The sequence below is a fragment of the Dermacentor andersoni genome, chromosome 4, assembly GCF_023375885.2.
Source record: "Dermacentor andersoni chromosome 4, qqDerAnde1_hic_scaffold, whole genome shotgun sequence".
In the NCBI taxonomy this organism is placed as follows: Eukaryota; Metazoa; Arthropoda; class Arachnida; order Ixodida; family Ixodidae; genus Dermacentor; species Dermacentor andersoni.
This window is the reverse complement of record NC_092817.1, coordinates 9,993,792-10,010,961: the sequence shown is the minus strand read 5'-3', so window position 1 is coordinate 10,010,961 and position 17,170 is coordinate 9,993,792. Positions and strand designations below refer to the sequence as shown.

Below are 17,170 nucleotides of genomic sequence, written 5' to 3'. Positions count from 1 at the left end.
TACATCGTCGCTCTTACTACCGACATAGAAAAGGCTTTTCTCCAGAACAGCATTGAAACTGAAGAAATACCGTTAGGCTTTGTTTGTTCAAGTCCCTAGCTCCCCTCTGCAGAAGACCCTAAACCGGAAATCAAGGAGTAGAGGATGACCAGGTTACCATTTGGCCGGGCAGTAAGTCCGTTCTTGCTTAATACTACCTTGAAGCACTACTGCGAGTCTATAAAATAGGGTTTTCAAGACATAGCTATGGTTTTGGCGCGCTCATGTAATGGTGGTGACCTATTAGTTGGAGGGTTTACGGAGAAAGATGCTGAAATGATTTTCCACCATGGAAATAAAATCATCGAAGCTGGAGGCATGCGACACATGAACTAGGTTTATAATTCATAACGTTTGAGACAACGTTTTTACTGAAAGAGAAGAAATGGCTGTCTCAGGTCTTGCAGTCAATTGATTATCTGACATGTGTATACACAAAACGAGGACGCAATGCCTATACGAAGTCTGTAGTTGTATCCTTAGACAGGGAGTCAATATGCAAAGGGGGCGGTGCTACACGCCGCAGCAAGCATATTTCATCCCCTTGAATTTACTGCGACGTTTACAATGCAGGCCCGGTTACTTATTGAAGAAACATGGAAACTAAACGAAGTCTAGGATGCGTCATTGCCTGACGAAATTCAACACACAGCAAAAGGTGGCGCTCTGATTTACTCGAACTTCACGCCTTGAGAGCCAGTCGTGCCGTTACCTGCTAGTCAGGTGTTCCCGAACGGTAGTTACGCATACTTTGTGACGCCAATCAGAGAGCTTACGTGGCTTACGCCTACCTAGGGATAAAAGACAAACAATGCGTACACTCTGAGCCTCTGTTGGCCAAATCTATGGCTGCACGACTTAGAAATATGACACAGTTAAGCCTTGAACTTGCAGGCGCTTTTCTCGAAGCACGGCAGGGAAAATTGCTCTAAAGTTGTGCCCCAAGGTTTTTGCGTAACACGCACCACATTTTTAACTGATTTTACGTAAGCTCTGCATTGACTAAAAGGTTCTGCTTCAATATGGAAGCAGTTCGTCGCAAACAGTCGATGAAATTCAGCAGCATAGCAGTGATCAGTATTGGTGACGTTGCCCATGCAGGAGAAGAAAATCCCTGACCTCCTTACGGGCGGAATGTAGTTGCAGAATGTAAAGGCACACATAATGTGGTGGCAAGGAACTTGTATTGAGAAGGAAGCAGGCATGCGGCCAAAACACTTCGTAAACACTGTTTTAAACGCTGTGTCATCAGGGGAACGACTAGTCGTGCAAGCTCTGCACTCTGACACTTTTACTAGAACTTCAGAGATACATCAGCGAGATTCACATGTTGCGTATCACCACAATGTGCCTTCAATTTATAATAAACTGTCAAAGTCAGGCCACAAGACATAATTGTGAGCGCACAGTCGGAGAAGTAGACGCTGCTGAGAAATACTGGTTGGAGGATCCTTATTGTGGAGAAACAATGCAAGTGTGTAGAAATGACGCTTTGAAAAGCCATTCGAGTCTCAAGATGCTGAATCCAATCTTGGACTCGTTCCAGAGACTGCGCGTTTAAGGACGTCTTCAGTTGACGCAGACAGTTCTAAGAAATGAAGAATCTCCCGTCACTGCATCTGGGAAGCTTATTATCAAAGTTGATTGTTTGTGATGCACATCGACAGAGTCTTCACAGTGACATCTAATACACACTTGCAGAGGCACGTGAAAAATTCTGGATCTCCAGAGAAAGACAAGGGGCGCAGCAAGTGCTTAGACAGTTCAATGATTGTGTGAAAGCAAAAGTGCCATGCACTACGTCTATGGCTCTACTCCTAAGCGTCGAGATAAAACTTGCAGCACCTTTGTATACCAAGGCTGCTCACTTACTTCGAAAACATGCGTTGCACTATTCATATGTGCTGTGACCAGTGAAATTAATTTGGTATTTATCAGCAGAGCCTCTTTAATTCTGTTTTGCAAAGATTCACGGCTTGTCGTGCCATACCTGAAATCATTTACACAGAGAACGCTTTCGCATTTCCTCCAATAGTTATCACGCTATTTAATGAAGAATTGGAGAGCCACTGCCACTGCCTGATGATGGTTATCATCGAAATAGCAGCGGGTGGGGTAATTTTGGGAGGTGTTATTTTGCGCTGTGAAATATTCTCTTTGGAAGATCATTCGCAAAGTAAGACTTACTTTCAAAGAGCTGCCTGCCGCATATTGTGAAGTACAAGCAGCAGTACTGTCGACCACTATCTTTCATAACATCAAATCCTACGGAAGCTGAAGTTCTCACGCCTTCACTTTTCCTAACTGGGAACAGATCTACTGGTTTTGCACCTATCGGTCCACATCAAGAACCACCGTATTTTAAATAGAGATAACTAGATAACGGCTACACCAGGAACAACAGCTCAAGTTTTCCAATTTTGGTAACGCCGGAGGTCGCCATGAGTCTATGACCTGGTCACCGTCCATGATGAAAAGCCCGATTGTCAAACGCGGAGGAGCTCCAGAAGTTATGAAGGGACGCGACGGTAACGCCAGGGCTCGCCTGGTTAAGCTGCGCAATGGATCTGCCCTACGAAAGACGCTGAAGCTTCTCTACCCGTTAGAGCTCTTTTCAACGTGAAGACCGCCTCGTCGGGCGGCGAGGTTGTTGCGAACGACGTGGTTTCCCCAGAGACGCCTAAACTGGCGGCTCATTTGTAAGGAAGACCTACGTTGAACACAGGAAACACTTTTTTCCTGGCTACCATAGCTTTGTTTATCTGACATTGGTCTCAATGAGACACTCTAGCTGCGTGCTAAGTGTTGTGTTTCGTCTATGTCGTGTATCTTTGTTGTGAACTGCGCACATCGTTTCATTTTTCGTCCTATTTATCTCGAGTAGCATGCTAGGCACACAGGCAGGCAAACCTCTCCAGAACCTATTAAAACACTCTCTACCTAGCCGCCATGCTGTAAATATAATTCCGTTTGTTTCTTTTCTTGTCCAGACCTCCTTTGTCCAGGAAACAGAAGGCTTGTTTTTAAGCTGTTTGCGCTGTCTCGTTTATTGCAGAGCAGTTAAAAGGATACTACAGCAAAACAATGAATCAGTTTCGACGGATAAAGTGTTCTTTTAAAACTCTGTTGTGGTTAATCTTGAAATAATAGGTTGATTATTAGAAAAGGAAATGAAGGTCAAAGGTTCAATTTTTGAATTTCGCGCCGCAGCCCCAACGCTGGTACGTCGCTGTGACGTCACTAATTTCAAGGTATTTCTTTTTAGCATTTAGACCACGTTGGCTCAGCAAAAGTTTCCGAAACTCGCCTTATTCAATCTTTAGCACACTTAGAACACAATGTAGTCTATCTTCAGCACTAAAGCATTTAGTGGGCCCTGTCGAAATCCATGACGTCCCAGCGAGCTGGCACGGGAACTTGAAGCAGGCGCCGGTATTTTGTTATTGCGCTTTTTGCAGGCCTACCGAGCGTCGTATTGCGGTAAGACGGATGGTTTCGACATTGTCTTACTGAAACATAACCAGTCATTTCTCTCTTTAGTGCTCCTTTAACGACTGGAAGCATTCCTAGAAATGCGCGAATGATATCGAACTGGAAACGATAGGCGCTAGAGCTTTAGCCAGCGCAATTACTGCACAGAAAGACACACGACCGTACGGCAGATATTTCCTTCCCGAAAAACGGAGCAGGTGCAAGACAGCGAATCACTACATATTGTATACTGTGCAGCGTGTGGGACAACGCGGCAGGGCTAAAGCCGTCGAACTTACGTAGAGGACTTGAAATCAGAACTGCATTCCTGCCGTACTGAGGAGAAATACGAACACTTTCTTATTGTCCTGACTAGCGCATAATGCTGCGCATAATGAGAGGCCACAATCTCATTTTTATAGCGAAAGTTGCGCTCATGACGCCGTGCTCAAGTGACGCGTTGACCTCTACGCAGCGCCTGCTCGAGAATTACAAATACCATCCAACAGAACTGCTTGTTGGCCTAGTTGGTGCTTGCTAAAAGACATGTTTCTTGCTGCAAGTTAAAACACACACAAAACACAAACAAGTCGCGGGATAACATAGGTTCGTGAAGTGCGTGCGCATGTGTGTATGTGTATATACATTCCTGGTTCACCGCCCAAACTAAATCAGTCGGAAGTGCCGCCCGTGTTGTCTTCTATGTGTCTTCCTTTTGTGTGTCTTTCGACTTGCGGCAAGAAACATGTCTTTTAACTACCGTCCAGCTGAGGAAAGAATGAACGCGCATCAACTGCCGAAGGCCTTCGACGGCCGTGGACACTTTGGCGCTGCAAAACCGCTGTGCTTGCGGAGTTGTTCCTTCGCCGGAGCACACATGCACGACGACCATGTCGTCTGCCGTTCTACCACGAACACGCTTTGCACGGCCGTGCCACAATGAGCGTCGTTGTATGCAGCCACGAATTCGTACAAGCAGTGAAAAAGGATGACCGCGTGCACGTACCTCGTACGAGAAGAGCGCGAAGCACTTGATGGCCACCTGCAGCGAGTCTTCGCGGTCCTCTGCCAGACGCAGAGGCGCCTCGTCTTCTTCCTCGGCGGCCGGTGGTTCGTAAGCGGCCTCCAGGTTGCCCACATCGATGGTTGACACCGACACCTGGGGCTCGTCGTCCCAGTTCACCGACGTGGGGTCTTGTTCGTAGGGGAGGCTGCCCTGCGCGTCGAAAAGTTCCGCAGTGGAAGCGTCGAGGGTTCATGGAATGCATTTCGGTTCGGTTACGCGCAAGGGAAAGCGCAATAAATGTGACCGCTACTAAGTGCGGCCCCGACGTGCAGGAAAAGTGCCGCCTTATACCTGCTATAGCCAATGGCACATTGTACACCCATTTGGAGCAATTTTTCCTTGTTCCACGACTGAGAAGTTACGCTCCTTTGCTCACTTAGGATCAAGACTTCTGTCTCTGCTCTCACATCTCTTAAGCGGTGATTTCGGCACTTAACCATTGCCGCGACGATCATCTCTCTATCGCGTTGACTACTTGTGAACGAACGGCGCCCCAACGAGGAAAACGCTCTTACGTAAGAGAAACTTCGTGAATGCGGGCCCTGATTATTGACTGCTAGATTAAGAAGTAAGCACTTTCGAATGTATCAACAAAACATGAAATATAAATGAAAACTTGTACTCTTACGCACAGAAGGAACAAAATTGTGAAAGCGGAGCAGTGGAACCACCGCAACAGGAGACAACCATTGGTGTCTTGGTAATTTTTTCTGCGATGTCTTTTGCCACAGAAGTGCACGTTGATGACAAACCAGAAGTTCGTCACTGTTGTCTCGACGGAAAGTGCACGTAGCAGGGATGCTGGGGTGGTGTTGTCCGCCTTCCTGCAGTCATGTAGCTAGGGCTGTTTCAGAGTGTTGATGTGGTGTGGAAGTTTCGAGTAAATCACAAACTGTGTCGCCAGGTACGTCGCCCAGAGGATGTACCAGCGCGTGTCTGCAAGTTGTTCCCACAGTCTCTTACGTTGAGTAAATGAAGTTTTACTCTCTCTCTTACATTACGTATGCTTGGAACGCCTTCGGACCGATTTCGGCCGATAACACTGCCGGTCTCAAGTAGCAGAATCAAATGGCATTTTTTTAGAATAGTGAGCTATAGGGCGTACATGGGGAAGAGTATAATCGAACAGGATCGTTGGCGGTTATACCTCATTCACGACTGCGACATAACCGCAACTAAATAATGTTTATATCTTCATTTTTGAATAGGTGTGCAACAAAAAAATGACTGAAACGCATTGCGGTTGATCCCAGCATCGTGAGAGCCCCGTTGTATCCAACGGCGTCTTCCCGCATTCAATTATACTGGCACACGTAGATTGTAGTATATCGGTCATCGCCCGAACCTCAGCAGTGAGCGTACGAACTGACGCGAGGGCATGGGCGGGTATACCTGCGCCGAGGACACTGCCATCACCTGCGCGGCTTCGTCTGCCTCCGAGCCGCCCGCGGCGGACGATGCCGCCGGCGCTGCCGACGTGTCCGACGAGGACCCGCCGTCAAAGTCCGCCTCGTAGGGCGTCGCCTCGTTCGGCTCCTCGTAGTTGAGCTGCGAAAAAAAAACAAAAAAACACCGCGTTCGTGTCGGCGAGCGCGTGCATGTGTGCGTGAGTTCTGCTATAGTGTGATCGTGCATGCAGGTGTGTGCGCCCGTGCGCGTGCCACGCAGTTATGGCTCTCGTTAATACGGACGAACCGAATACGGAGCAAATGGACCAAACGTTTCCCGTGTGGAACAGTAATGGGGCTTCGTTTAGCTGGAACAATTGTAATCGATGCAATGGCGCAGGAGAATACGAGGATTTGAAGGCACAAAACATGGCGCTTGTGGCAAACATTTTGCATGTCTTCGCACCCTCACCTTTATTTACGCCATTACATCTACTTTTCAACGTGCTTGATACTAGTTTATATGGAAAATAGCTGTCTGGACAGGGTCATGTTGCGCGGATGTTCAAGACAAAAAAACCGTACAACTTTTCTGGATAACTTGCGCTGTTTTGAGGCTCGTGCGGTGGCGCAGACATCATTGCATGTTTACCGTACATTACTTTTACACCACCGGGAACAGAAACCACACAAAGAACAAGACAAACACAGTGTGATATCCGTTTTAGCGCCGTTAAAAATTATTGATAGTAAAGCGCACCAACTTGCCCAGCAACAAGCCATTTGGAATTACCGCACGAGATGTGGTGCTCAACGCACTTGCTCAGTAGGATCAAATTGCAGAAGGACAGCGCACGGGTGTTCACGTGATTGCTTCTACTGTTCTGATTTCGGCTGCTGTGTTCTTGCATGCATGCAAATAGATGTTAATGTTGCTCGACATCTTTCGTCCTATGACAAATCAGCACAACAAAGTGTCTGAGAGCACGTCGACTGTCCGCATCCCTGGAAGCAGTCCGCGTCATGTGATTGAGAGCAAGCCGTTGAGAGTGCTCGGCGGCGTAAGGCAGCAGATCGCATGATTACAGGAAACCGTGAGGTAACCCGACAGTAGAAACTGCTGCCGCCTAAAAGTGATGCAGCATCCGTCGAGCTGCAATCAAAACAGCGGGAGTGTAGTTAATTTAAACAATGCATGAGCCATATTAACACAGCTGCTAAGCAAGAAATGTGTAAGCACAAGCAGCAGTCGCAGTTTCGTCAAACTGCAAGCATCTACATTGCTAAGTTTTTTGAAGAGCAACTACAAGGGCAGGAGAGAGAACATGAAAGTAAAACATGACAACCACCACTTCTCTGCGTAAAGGAGCGAAAAGAAAGATACTATTCTTATTTTTCAAATGCATTTGTATGTGTTTCGTGTCAAGAGCTGTTTTTATAGGGGACTCATTTTACAGCCTGGTGCCACAGTGTCCAAATTATAGCGAGGCAAGTATTGTGTCGGGGAGTCAGCAACTTGAGGAGTCTGATTTGGCTGAGAACCCCTTTTATATATAAGGTGCGTACACAGGCAAACGGCGAATCGAAGAGAATACCGCACACGTATACAAGCAAACGTGACCCGCAGTAGTTGAACAAAGGGAACTTACAGTAGTTAAATAAAGCGAACTTACAACGCTACGAGCACAGTCGAACGCCTTTGTAAGAAAGTGCTTGGGGCATCTGGAATGGTTCGTTATAGAGGTCACTTCGTTGTAGAGGCGGTGCACCGCAGAGCTAGCAATATAACCGGGGCGGAAGCATTCCTTCGTTATACAGGTAATTTCCTTTTATAGGTGGCCATGGTGGAGGCGTTCGACTCTAATATACTATGGTACACTGACTTAGCAATTATAGCAATTGCTACGATTAGGTGGATGTCTCATTTTCCCATAATTAATTACTTCTCTCCACCTTGCGGGTTTCCGCAGAACGATTACGTAAAACCCTTGCCTTTGCTTCGAGTTGACAAATTCGACTTCGTCCTGCTATCTGCTAGCCGCCTGGCTAGCTCAGATGGTAGAGCGGCTGCCCCGGAAAGGCGGTGGTCTCGGGTTCGAGTCCAGGACCAGGACGAATTTTTCTTCAACTGTGAGGCATTTCTTTCGGGCAACCCGTAGGGGTTTCCTTTGAGCAATTGCTACGATTAGGTGGATGTCTTATTTTTCCTTAATTAACTATAGTACACTGCCTTTTATCATGGATTGACGTTTAATATAGTGACAGGTAGACAGCAGAGCGCAGTCAATGATAACAGCTGATCCCAAGACGGAAGCAACACTAAAATCTTCTGAAATTTATCTGTTCACTGTGAGCGGATACGTTGATGCTGCATTTTTTTCATTTTTTGTTCTTCTTTTGGTGACACCGTGAGAGAGAGAGAGAAAGCAACCTGAAGAAAGTAAAGAGAAGTGCGCGAATAACTTCCGGCGCCACGGACGGGTGTTGTCCGGGTCCAAGAATTTTCGATTCGAAAACTTTCCTAGAGTCCCTGAAACCACACTAGTATATATTGAATAAAACGCCGCTTAAACGTGGCGTCTCATTCATAGCTACAACTGGCCATGACACCCTTACAACATCACTCTGTAGTATAGGATAGGAATAAACTTTATTTGTCCAACGGGTATTGCTGTTGGTGCCCGGGGCTACGATGTAACGAAACAGTTTTTCTTGAGCTTTTGTTTTTAGCTAGCTTTCGCATTTTCATTTTATGTTAGCGTTGCCTCCGATAAACATCCCGGGCTATATTTGTCTAACCGGTCAACGTTATGAAACAAGCCAGCAGTACAACACGACGCTGCTGACTTGTCGGGTCGAGCCATGTTGGGCTCAGTGCTGACCGCCGAATGACGATTTGGCCACGCCGTACCTCGAGCTCGTCATCGACACACACATGGGGGTGAAATCACGCAGCGCTACCACTTTGAAGTCCGGTGGCAAGCCATGTTCTTTCTCGATGCCCGCACGCGCCAGTGTTTTGACGCTGGTACTGCCTGCGATGCGGCCGATGCTCGGCGTACGTGCGGATAGTTTTTCATTGCTTTCTTTCTTTCGTTTTCCTCGTCGTATTCTCACGGGGCATAGAAACGCCATGGGCAGATGGGAAACACCTGCGCAAACAGAACGCACGCCCTGGGCAACCACACGCTGCGGAAAGTGTTGACATTTCGAAAGGCGCCTATCCTCCCTATAACGAAATAGGCTCTATATTACGAATGCTTACAAGCTTTCAAGACAACAAGCGGGTGCGTTATGTTCTGAAAAAATAGTCTGTGTTCATAAGCTTTGTTTCATTTACCCGTATTGTTTGCAGCATGGGACGTTGGCAGTTTCTTTGATCACAGTGTACTTTTTTTTTTTGCACTTTGCTTCGTGGTTGTCGGCGCAGGAAACCGCTATGAGCGGTGCGAACTTGGTACTACAGAAAGAGAAACTGTGTGCACACTTCGGTGTGCGGAAGCTGCAACCAAGTATCGCGCAGTTAAAATTGCTAGGAAGACGCACATAGTGTCGGGCCACCCACTCCTACAACTGCATTTATAAAGGCAACCCGATCCGCACGTGCTTGCCTCGAGAGAGAGAGAGAGAGAGACGCGCAAGCGGGAAAGGAAAAGCAATGCGAGGGCGACGCAACGTGGTCGCAGCCGCCACAACTCGCCCGCTTATGCCCGACCGAACACGACGAGGCGGAAGCGTATTTCAGCATTAGGTCGCCTCCAGCCGACGACCGGCACGCACCTGGTCGCTCTCTGCTTCGCGCCTCGCTAATCCTCTTAGCGCGACTCAATCGAGAGGAAACGGCGACATCAAAGCTCGTCGGGCGGTCCGGCGACACGCAGCTGGGGAAGCGAATCTGTCTGGGAAGATGTGAAGAATCAGGACAGCTCATTTCTTTGCGTCGCGTTCTCAGCTTTGGACTGCACTCGCTAGTAAGTAAGTGAATAATCCTGTTACACGTAAAGCTGATTACACGTGGTGCGCTACCGTGTGTCCTACATTTGAGGCAGCGATTTGGGCTAATTACTTGATCGATACATACTGTGCTCGCATTGGAAGATTTTAACGGAAAAGGAGAAAAGCTTCCCTCAGACAATGCCATGACATCGCGCGATTGAAGCGCGTCGCAACATTGCCCCTATTGCCACGTGACACGAACTTTGTTGCACTTGCAGACGGAGGGCGTCAAACCATGTGCGGTAACAACACGCGCCTCGCTCTGTCAGATCGTCCATGAAATTGTTCATTCGCAGTGATGCTTACTACGGAACCGCTGCGATAACGGCTACATCGCCAGGAACCTAGGAAGACCGCAAAGGAATTCATCGGAGGCTCATGAGCTAGAAAGGCGTCAGCCCCACGGAGACGAACGGCGTCGTCTGCTAAACCCCCATAGCCTCCTACATGCACTCTGCGCCTGCGAGACTCAACACTGTCGTCGTCTATGGCGGCATCACTTACGTATATGCTGAGAGCCACGGTACTTTGGGCATGGGGTTAACGATAAACCTTGCCAGAGCCCTATCACGCACCGTTAGCAGCCGAGGGCAGCACTTGTCTGCCTAGAAACAAAGATGTTTATGTGCCATGGCAGCAGACAATTGTGTTTTGAAAAAAAAAAAATTCAACATTACGAAAAAAAATACATGTTTTTAACTCGTCGCTACCACTCCTATATTGTTTCTAATGCTTTTTTTTTGTTGTTGTTAGCAGCGAACGCCGAAAATGTGAACGACGCAGGAGTGCAGATTTTTGGGCTAGTTGGTTCATTGCATCAATTGAAGTCATAGCGCTGGACCGACACGGACAAGAAAGAGGACAGGACGTGCGCTAGCTATAAACTGAATTCTCTTTCAGAAAAGCATGGTACTTATGCCGGCTCAAACGAGCGGAAATCATCGCACGCGCAACCCAACATTTTCCAGCCAGGCCGTTTCCCTTAGCCTAGAGTAATCGACGTAGCGCTGACGCAGTTAGCACCGTCTTTTGCAATCAAGCTTGCTTCTACAATTTCCCGCGTATCTTTATTTGTATTTCTAAACACTAAACAATTTTTAAACAGTGATTTACACCAGCAATCATCACAATGCAAGGATCAATGCACAGGGCAATATTTAGCGTCGAGAGATTTTCTTTTAGACGTCTGTCGTGATCACGACAGAGGTCTAAACGAAAAACTTGCGACGCTAAAGATTTAAAAAAAACTTTCGATATGTGGATGACTACCTCTTGATGTATGATTTCAATTCAATTAACACTGAAACAGCGATTGACGTGGTTGCCGTATTCAATGAATGTTTTGAAAATCTGGGTATAACGCATGAACTGCAAATGCACATACGCAACGCTCGGCACCGTATGTCGGGTAACGACACAGGCCGTTTGTAATTTCATATAAGAGCGTATGCCTCCCAGTTCTTGAGTACGTCTAAGTGGTTTGGGGCGGTACCTGTAGGTCAAATTGTGAACTCCTCGAAAATGTGCAAAAAAAGTTCACATCTGTATTTAAACATAGATTCAGTCAAAAGCCTTCCAACTCCACAAAGCTAACACAGACACTCAGGCTACCTACCCTCACCTGTAGATGCAATAAATCGGACGTTCTTTTTCTTCACAAATTAATACACGGAAAAATCTGCTGCTCGCACTTGCTTTCTAATGTGCACTTTTACATACCGCAGAAAGGCACAAGAAAACAGCGCGCCTTTCAGCCTTCACATTTTTGTGACCCTCTATCTAGAGTGCAGGTGACATATAACGCCCATTCAGAGTGCCCGGATATCTTCGTGCCTCATTTTAATATTTTCCTGCAAGGAGTTGCAGAGGTATTTGAATAACTGAACAAAAACTCTCACATCTGTTGTGTGTTCCGTCATTCTGTAATTATTTCTTCTGTTTCTCCACTTTTGCTTTGTATCCTCTTCGTCCACACATGTTATGCTCTGTTAAAATCTGTATTCGCGAAATTACTATTCTTTCTTTTATGTGAGCGCGCGCGTGTATGTTTGTGTGAGCATGCATTATTCTTCCTGTGCATTGTTTTGCCGAGTGCGACAGCACCAAGACCCTCGAGGTTGTTCTTCTGCACTTTAATAAACAAATTTGATTGATTGATTGATTGATTGATTGATTGATTGATTGATTGATTGATTGATTGATTGATTGATTGATTGATTGATTGATTGATTGATTGATTGATTGATTGATTGATTGATTGATTGATTGTCATGTTTCGTATTCTGCACAAGGTCATCAGAGAGCATAGACATTTCCATGTTCCTGTCTGTCATCACCAGCACTGAACCACCCACAGAACACTGAGTCTTTATAACGCTGATTTTCATCATCTCGATATTTTTCATAACTCGCTGTCATTGTTCTTTTCCGACCTTTGCGTTGTTGTGTCCTGGTTTTCCACAATGTTCAACCGCCTTTCTTCTCTGTTCTCTTTTATATTCACCTTACGTTTTGTTGCATGTACACTGTTCTTTTCAAAATTATTCTTATTATTCATTTTTTACCTATATTGCCCTGCAGTTTTCTTTTGTTTGTTAATGTATACATGCGCCAGAACTGAGACGATAGGGTTGTTCACAGGTAAGGTAAATAAATAAATACACAAACATACAAACGAACAAACAAACAAACAAACAAACAAACAACAACTATTATTATTATTATTATTATTATTATTATTATTATTATTATTATTATTATTAATATTATTATTATTATACAAAACCAATGTTGATGACCAAGTATATCAGTTAACGGAGTTCGTTGAGCAGTGTGCGTAAATACACTTCCCAGTGCAGTCCTAAACGCTCTAAATGTCCCCACTGATGCGCACCTCAACTTATAACCTCACTAAAGTATAAAGATCGTGCGCACTGAAAATCGGGAAGTCCTGTGCCCAATGAGTGTACAGAAGAATTTCGTTTTTCTTTCTTTCGGACTCTCTCCAAGGCCCTCCACAAGGGGGATCATGACTCATATACTGCATTCTTGGAAAAGGGCGCGTCCGAACGGCCGGCCGAATTTCGGAAGTACATCCGTAAGCGCTCTAATATGCCTTTGAAAGTGTTTTCGCCTGCTCCACTCTAGATGAGTAGAAGTCCAAGCAGTCGCGGATAGTGTTGCAGCCCATTTCTCATTCTTGCATAAATCGTCAGTTTTTCAGCGATGGTGTCAGCCAGCAGCACACGACCGTTCCCACATCTAGTGCTGTGTTGCTTGACAAAAAAGCTCACACGGGAATGCCTTAAGCGCTTGAGGCCTTCCCTATCGTGCGGCGCTGATGGCATCCGCTCCGCAATTCTGAAAGCTTACGGCAGTATATTTGCCCCGTTATTCACATCTATATTTAGTAGCTCTATAAATATTTCCACCTTTCCTCACATGTTGAAAACTGCTCGCGTTTTTCCTGTGTTTAAATCTGGCTGTAAAACCGATGTCTCGAATTGTCGCCCAATTTCTCTTCTCTGTGCCACGACTACGATTCTTTAGCGTGCTCTTCACAACATATTGTCTTTTACTGCGAAGAACGTATTGGTTCCGAATCAGCATGGATATTTCACCGGCCTCTCCAGTATTACAAATCTCGCAAGGCTCATGACACAGATCCCTGCGCCGGTACTTCAAAGGAGGGCAAGGTGACGCCATTTATTGCGACCTTCGCAAAGCTTTTGATGTAGTCAGCCACTCACTGCTTCTGATCAAGGTTACGCAGTTTGATGTTGACTAGTCAGTTGTCAATCTCATGCGCAGTTATCTTCTCGATAAATCAGGTTGTGTTAACGTCAATGGCCAAATGACTTCTTTTTACATGGTAACCAGCGCCGTCCCTGAAGGATCAATATTAGGGCCAGTACTTTTTAAAATTTTTATTACCGACGTTCTTTCCAATATTCGGAGCTTTTCTTTGCTTCTATATGCCGATGGCATCCAGACTCCTTAAAAAATCACACTGTTGATGGCTGTCACACCCTGCAGTCTGACCTGTATTCTTTTTCTAAATGGTTTAAAGATAATAACCTCACCTTGAATGCTGCTAAGACCAAAATCATAACTTTCACACGTAAAAGAGCAAACATTTCTCTTTCTTATTGTGTAGATTCTGTACCACTGTGTGAAGCCTGTGAGATTAATGTTCTCGATTTACTTTTCCATACAACCTTACACTTTTCAGCTCGCACTAAACGCGTTGCGATGCGGGGTACGCGCTCTCTTGGCTCTGTTTGCAGACTATGGAGAAAATTCAAAGTCTCCTACGCCGTTCCACAACTTTTGTACACAACAATCTGTCTACCTCAGCGAGAATGCGCGTCGGTCGTCTGGAATGGCATTTCTAAATGCGACAGTGACATTACAGATCAGGTTCAGCAAAGTTTCTAAGTATATATCATCACCGGTTTGCTAACACGGACACTGGGCCTTGTTCTCGCACTGTTGGATTATCGTTATTGCCTTTACGTCGCTGCCGACGTAATCGCGCTGACCTTCTGCTTCTTTTCAAACTCCTTCACGGTGTCCTCACCTGCCCCGAACTCCTCATTTATGTCACGTTTCGTACTCCGCGCAAGACCACCAGGAAACACAGACTTTTCCATGTTCTTGCCTGTCATCACCAACCCTCAACCGTCGACAGAAGCACTCTTTATAACGCTGATTTTCCCGATTCCGATAGTTTTCATAACTCGCTGTCATTGTGCTTTCCGCGCTTTCCGTTGTCGTGTCAAATTTTCCCACATCGTTCAACTCACCTCCTCGTCATTTTTCTTTTGTACTTACATCGAGCTCCGTTGCATGTACACGCCTGTTTTCGATATTGTTCTTTTTACTCGTTGTTCTTTTTTTACTTAAATACCCCTGCAGTGTTTTGTTTTCTTAATGCATGCGGTGAGCCAGCACTCGGACCATACGGCTTTTCCTGGGCACGGTAAAGAAACGCTTGGTTGATTTACTGATTACTATTTGGTTTGGAAACACGTATCTTCGAGAACATCCGCTGACAGAAGCCTCCCGGCGAAAGCGCGAGCGAAGGCGCGAGGCGGAGAACACGCACGTCTGAGCGAGAGCTCCTGCGGCTTCCCCGGGACGCGGTGCTGCCTTTGCGGCTCAGGTCGTCGACTTGAAGAGCGTCGATGTCCAGCGAATTGAGGAACTCGTCCACGTTCACTGGAAAATTTAAGAAAGAAAAAATATGCATTATTTTTATTCATTTTGAAACTCAGAAATGAACTAGCAATAGAGAAACATATAACACTAGATGACACAAGGTACCAACTCAGTTGTATGCGTGGTAATTTACAAGTTTGTGCATTTGTTCGTAACACCAAACTTGAATGGTCCGACTTCGTGAACAGAAAAGTGTAAACTCAAATTTTCTTTGTTACTAAAGCATCTTGATTTTCATATAGCTAAGCCACTCAGCGTACGTTTTCTGCTTTTAGTTATTACGACGTTAACAATCTTGGAAAAATAAATACATCGCCAATCTCTCCGCGACGGTAAATTGGCATGCGAGTGCATGACTACGTCAGGTGAAGAGCATCATTGCAGCGACGAAGCAAGTCGACGCCGCCACGCATGAAGTGGTCTTCTGCATGAAATAATTTTTTCAACAGTAACGCAAAAGGAACGCAAACGAAAAAAAAAAATAACCCGCCTCCATTCCACCCTGTGAAAGTATATGTAGTACATCGACGCTGTCGCCGACGTTGAGCAAGCACCACCAGCGACATACGTCATGCGCGCGCACGTGTGCGAAGGCGGAGTGTACTGCCTCCTTCTTCGATAGGCCCTCCGCCAAGCGCAGCGCGTTATTGAACTAAGTGAACGTTTAAAAGTAAATCGCGTCGGAAAATATGTAAAGCTGCAGGCATTTTATTGCGGACATTGTTATTCGAGTACACGAGAAAACATAAATATGGTACGCGGAAACTGAAAGACGAGGCCCTCTTCCAGCTGCCGTTTGAGGCCTGACTGAGCAGCGGCCGTGGCCGCAAGGTGGCGGCTCCGTTAGCACAGCATACTTCCTCGTTACTGTAAGCCCTCCGCCTAGCGCAAGTGCGTTATTGAACTAACTTAATTTGTTAAAGCAATATGCGCAAGAAAATTCATAAAGTACGATTTACACGCACCAGACCTGGCATGATCGCATCGGGTTGTAATTCGAATATCCCAGAAAACTTAATTCTGTTACTCAGAAACTGAAAGACAAGGCCCTTTTTCCAGTTGCAGTTTGTTTTTGGGTGAGCACGCCACGAGAAATTCCTACAAACCTGAGTCTAATAGCGTCGCTGTAAAAAAAAAAAAAAAGAAGAGAAAGAAACGGTCTCCTCGGCCCAGTTAACGCATTTGTGGGAGACTCCAAGCAGCGCTATTCGATAGAAACCTCGTTGGATATAACGAAATCAGGCACTGAAAACCAGCGAAGCCCTCAGTAGTACGTTGGCTGACCGTGATACGCATCTTTAAAACAACGTAAACGCGATAAAAAAATAAAGAAAGAAAAGAAAAAAGAAATGCCTGAGTGACGCGAATGAGATGCATTGCTCCGCCACACTTGTCTCCAACTGGAGCGCATAATCCAATCAGTGAAGAATATGCGGCGTCGGAGCGGAGCTTTAATAACCAGCCGTCGCTAGATATAATAGGTGCACTGCAACGGGTGATTCGAGGCCAGTCGCCGTTTAATACGGGATGCCTTACCACGCTGCGGACGAGGGTTGGGGAAGCCAAACACCAATTTCGGCGCCGCCGCGTTCCGCTGTTGTGACGCTTACATGAACGCACTTATAAGCTCTTCTTTTTTATTCAATCAGGCGGAGGGTGTCTACGGGCGCTGTCTTTTAATTAAAACCGTCTGCTGCCCGGTTCGAGTTGCGCGTCGTCCATTAATTAGACCGCCCACGTGTTGTCAGCGGTCGTGGCCTGTCCGCAGCGAGGCTTTGAAATGGAAGCCCGCGGCAGCAGCATGCAGTGAGGGCTAAAGGATACACAACAAACTCGCGGCAGCCACGAAGATTAGAAAACAGCCGCGCCTTTCTTGATCTTGCCGCCTGTGGGTTTAGCAGCACCCTCTCTCCGCTTCCTGCCATGGCGCGAATCCCACGAGAGGTCATCTCCTTTTTTGTGTCGCAATACAGCGCGCTCCCTTGAGAAG

At 46.2% G+C, this 17,170-nt stretch overlaps 1 protein-coding gene across 2 annotated transcripts in view; it reads right to left on the bottom strand.

Annotated features, from left to right (window-relative positions):
- nwk (FCH and double SH3 domains nervous wreck) overlaps positions 1 to 17,170 on the bottom strand; it is a 231,754-nt gene that overhangs the window by 65,835 nt on the left and 148,749 nt on the right. For both annotated transcript variants that reach the window (XM_050182545.2, XM_055073377.2), the window contains exons 14-16: positions 15,068 to 15,180; positions 5,993 to 6,124; positions 4,517 to 4,726 (exon numbers count right to left, since the gene is read on the bottom strand). In XM_050182545.2, coding sequence (XP_050038502.1) covers positions 4,517 to 4,726; positions 5,993 to 6,124; positions 15,068 to 15,180 — 455 coding nt within the window. The remainder of the gene's footprint in view (positions 1 to 4,516; positions 4,727 to 5,992; positions 6,125 to 15,067; positions 15,181 to 17,170) is intronic.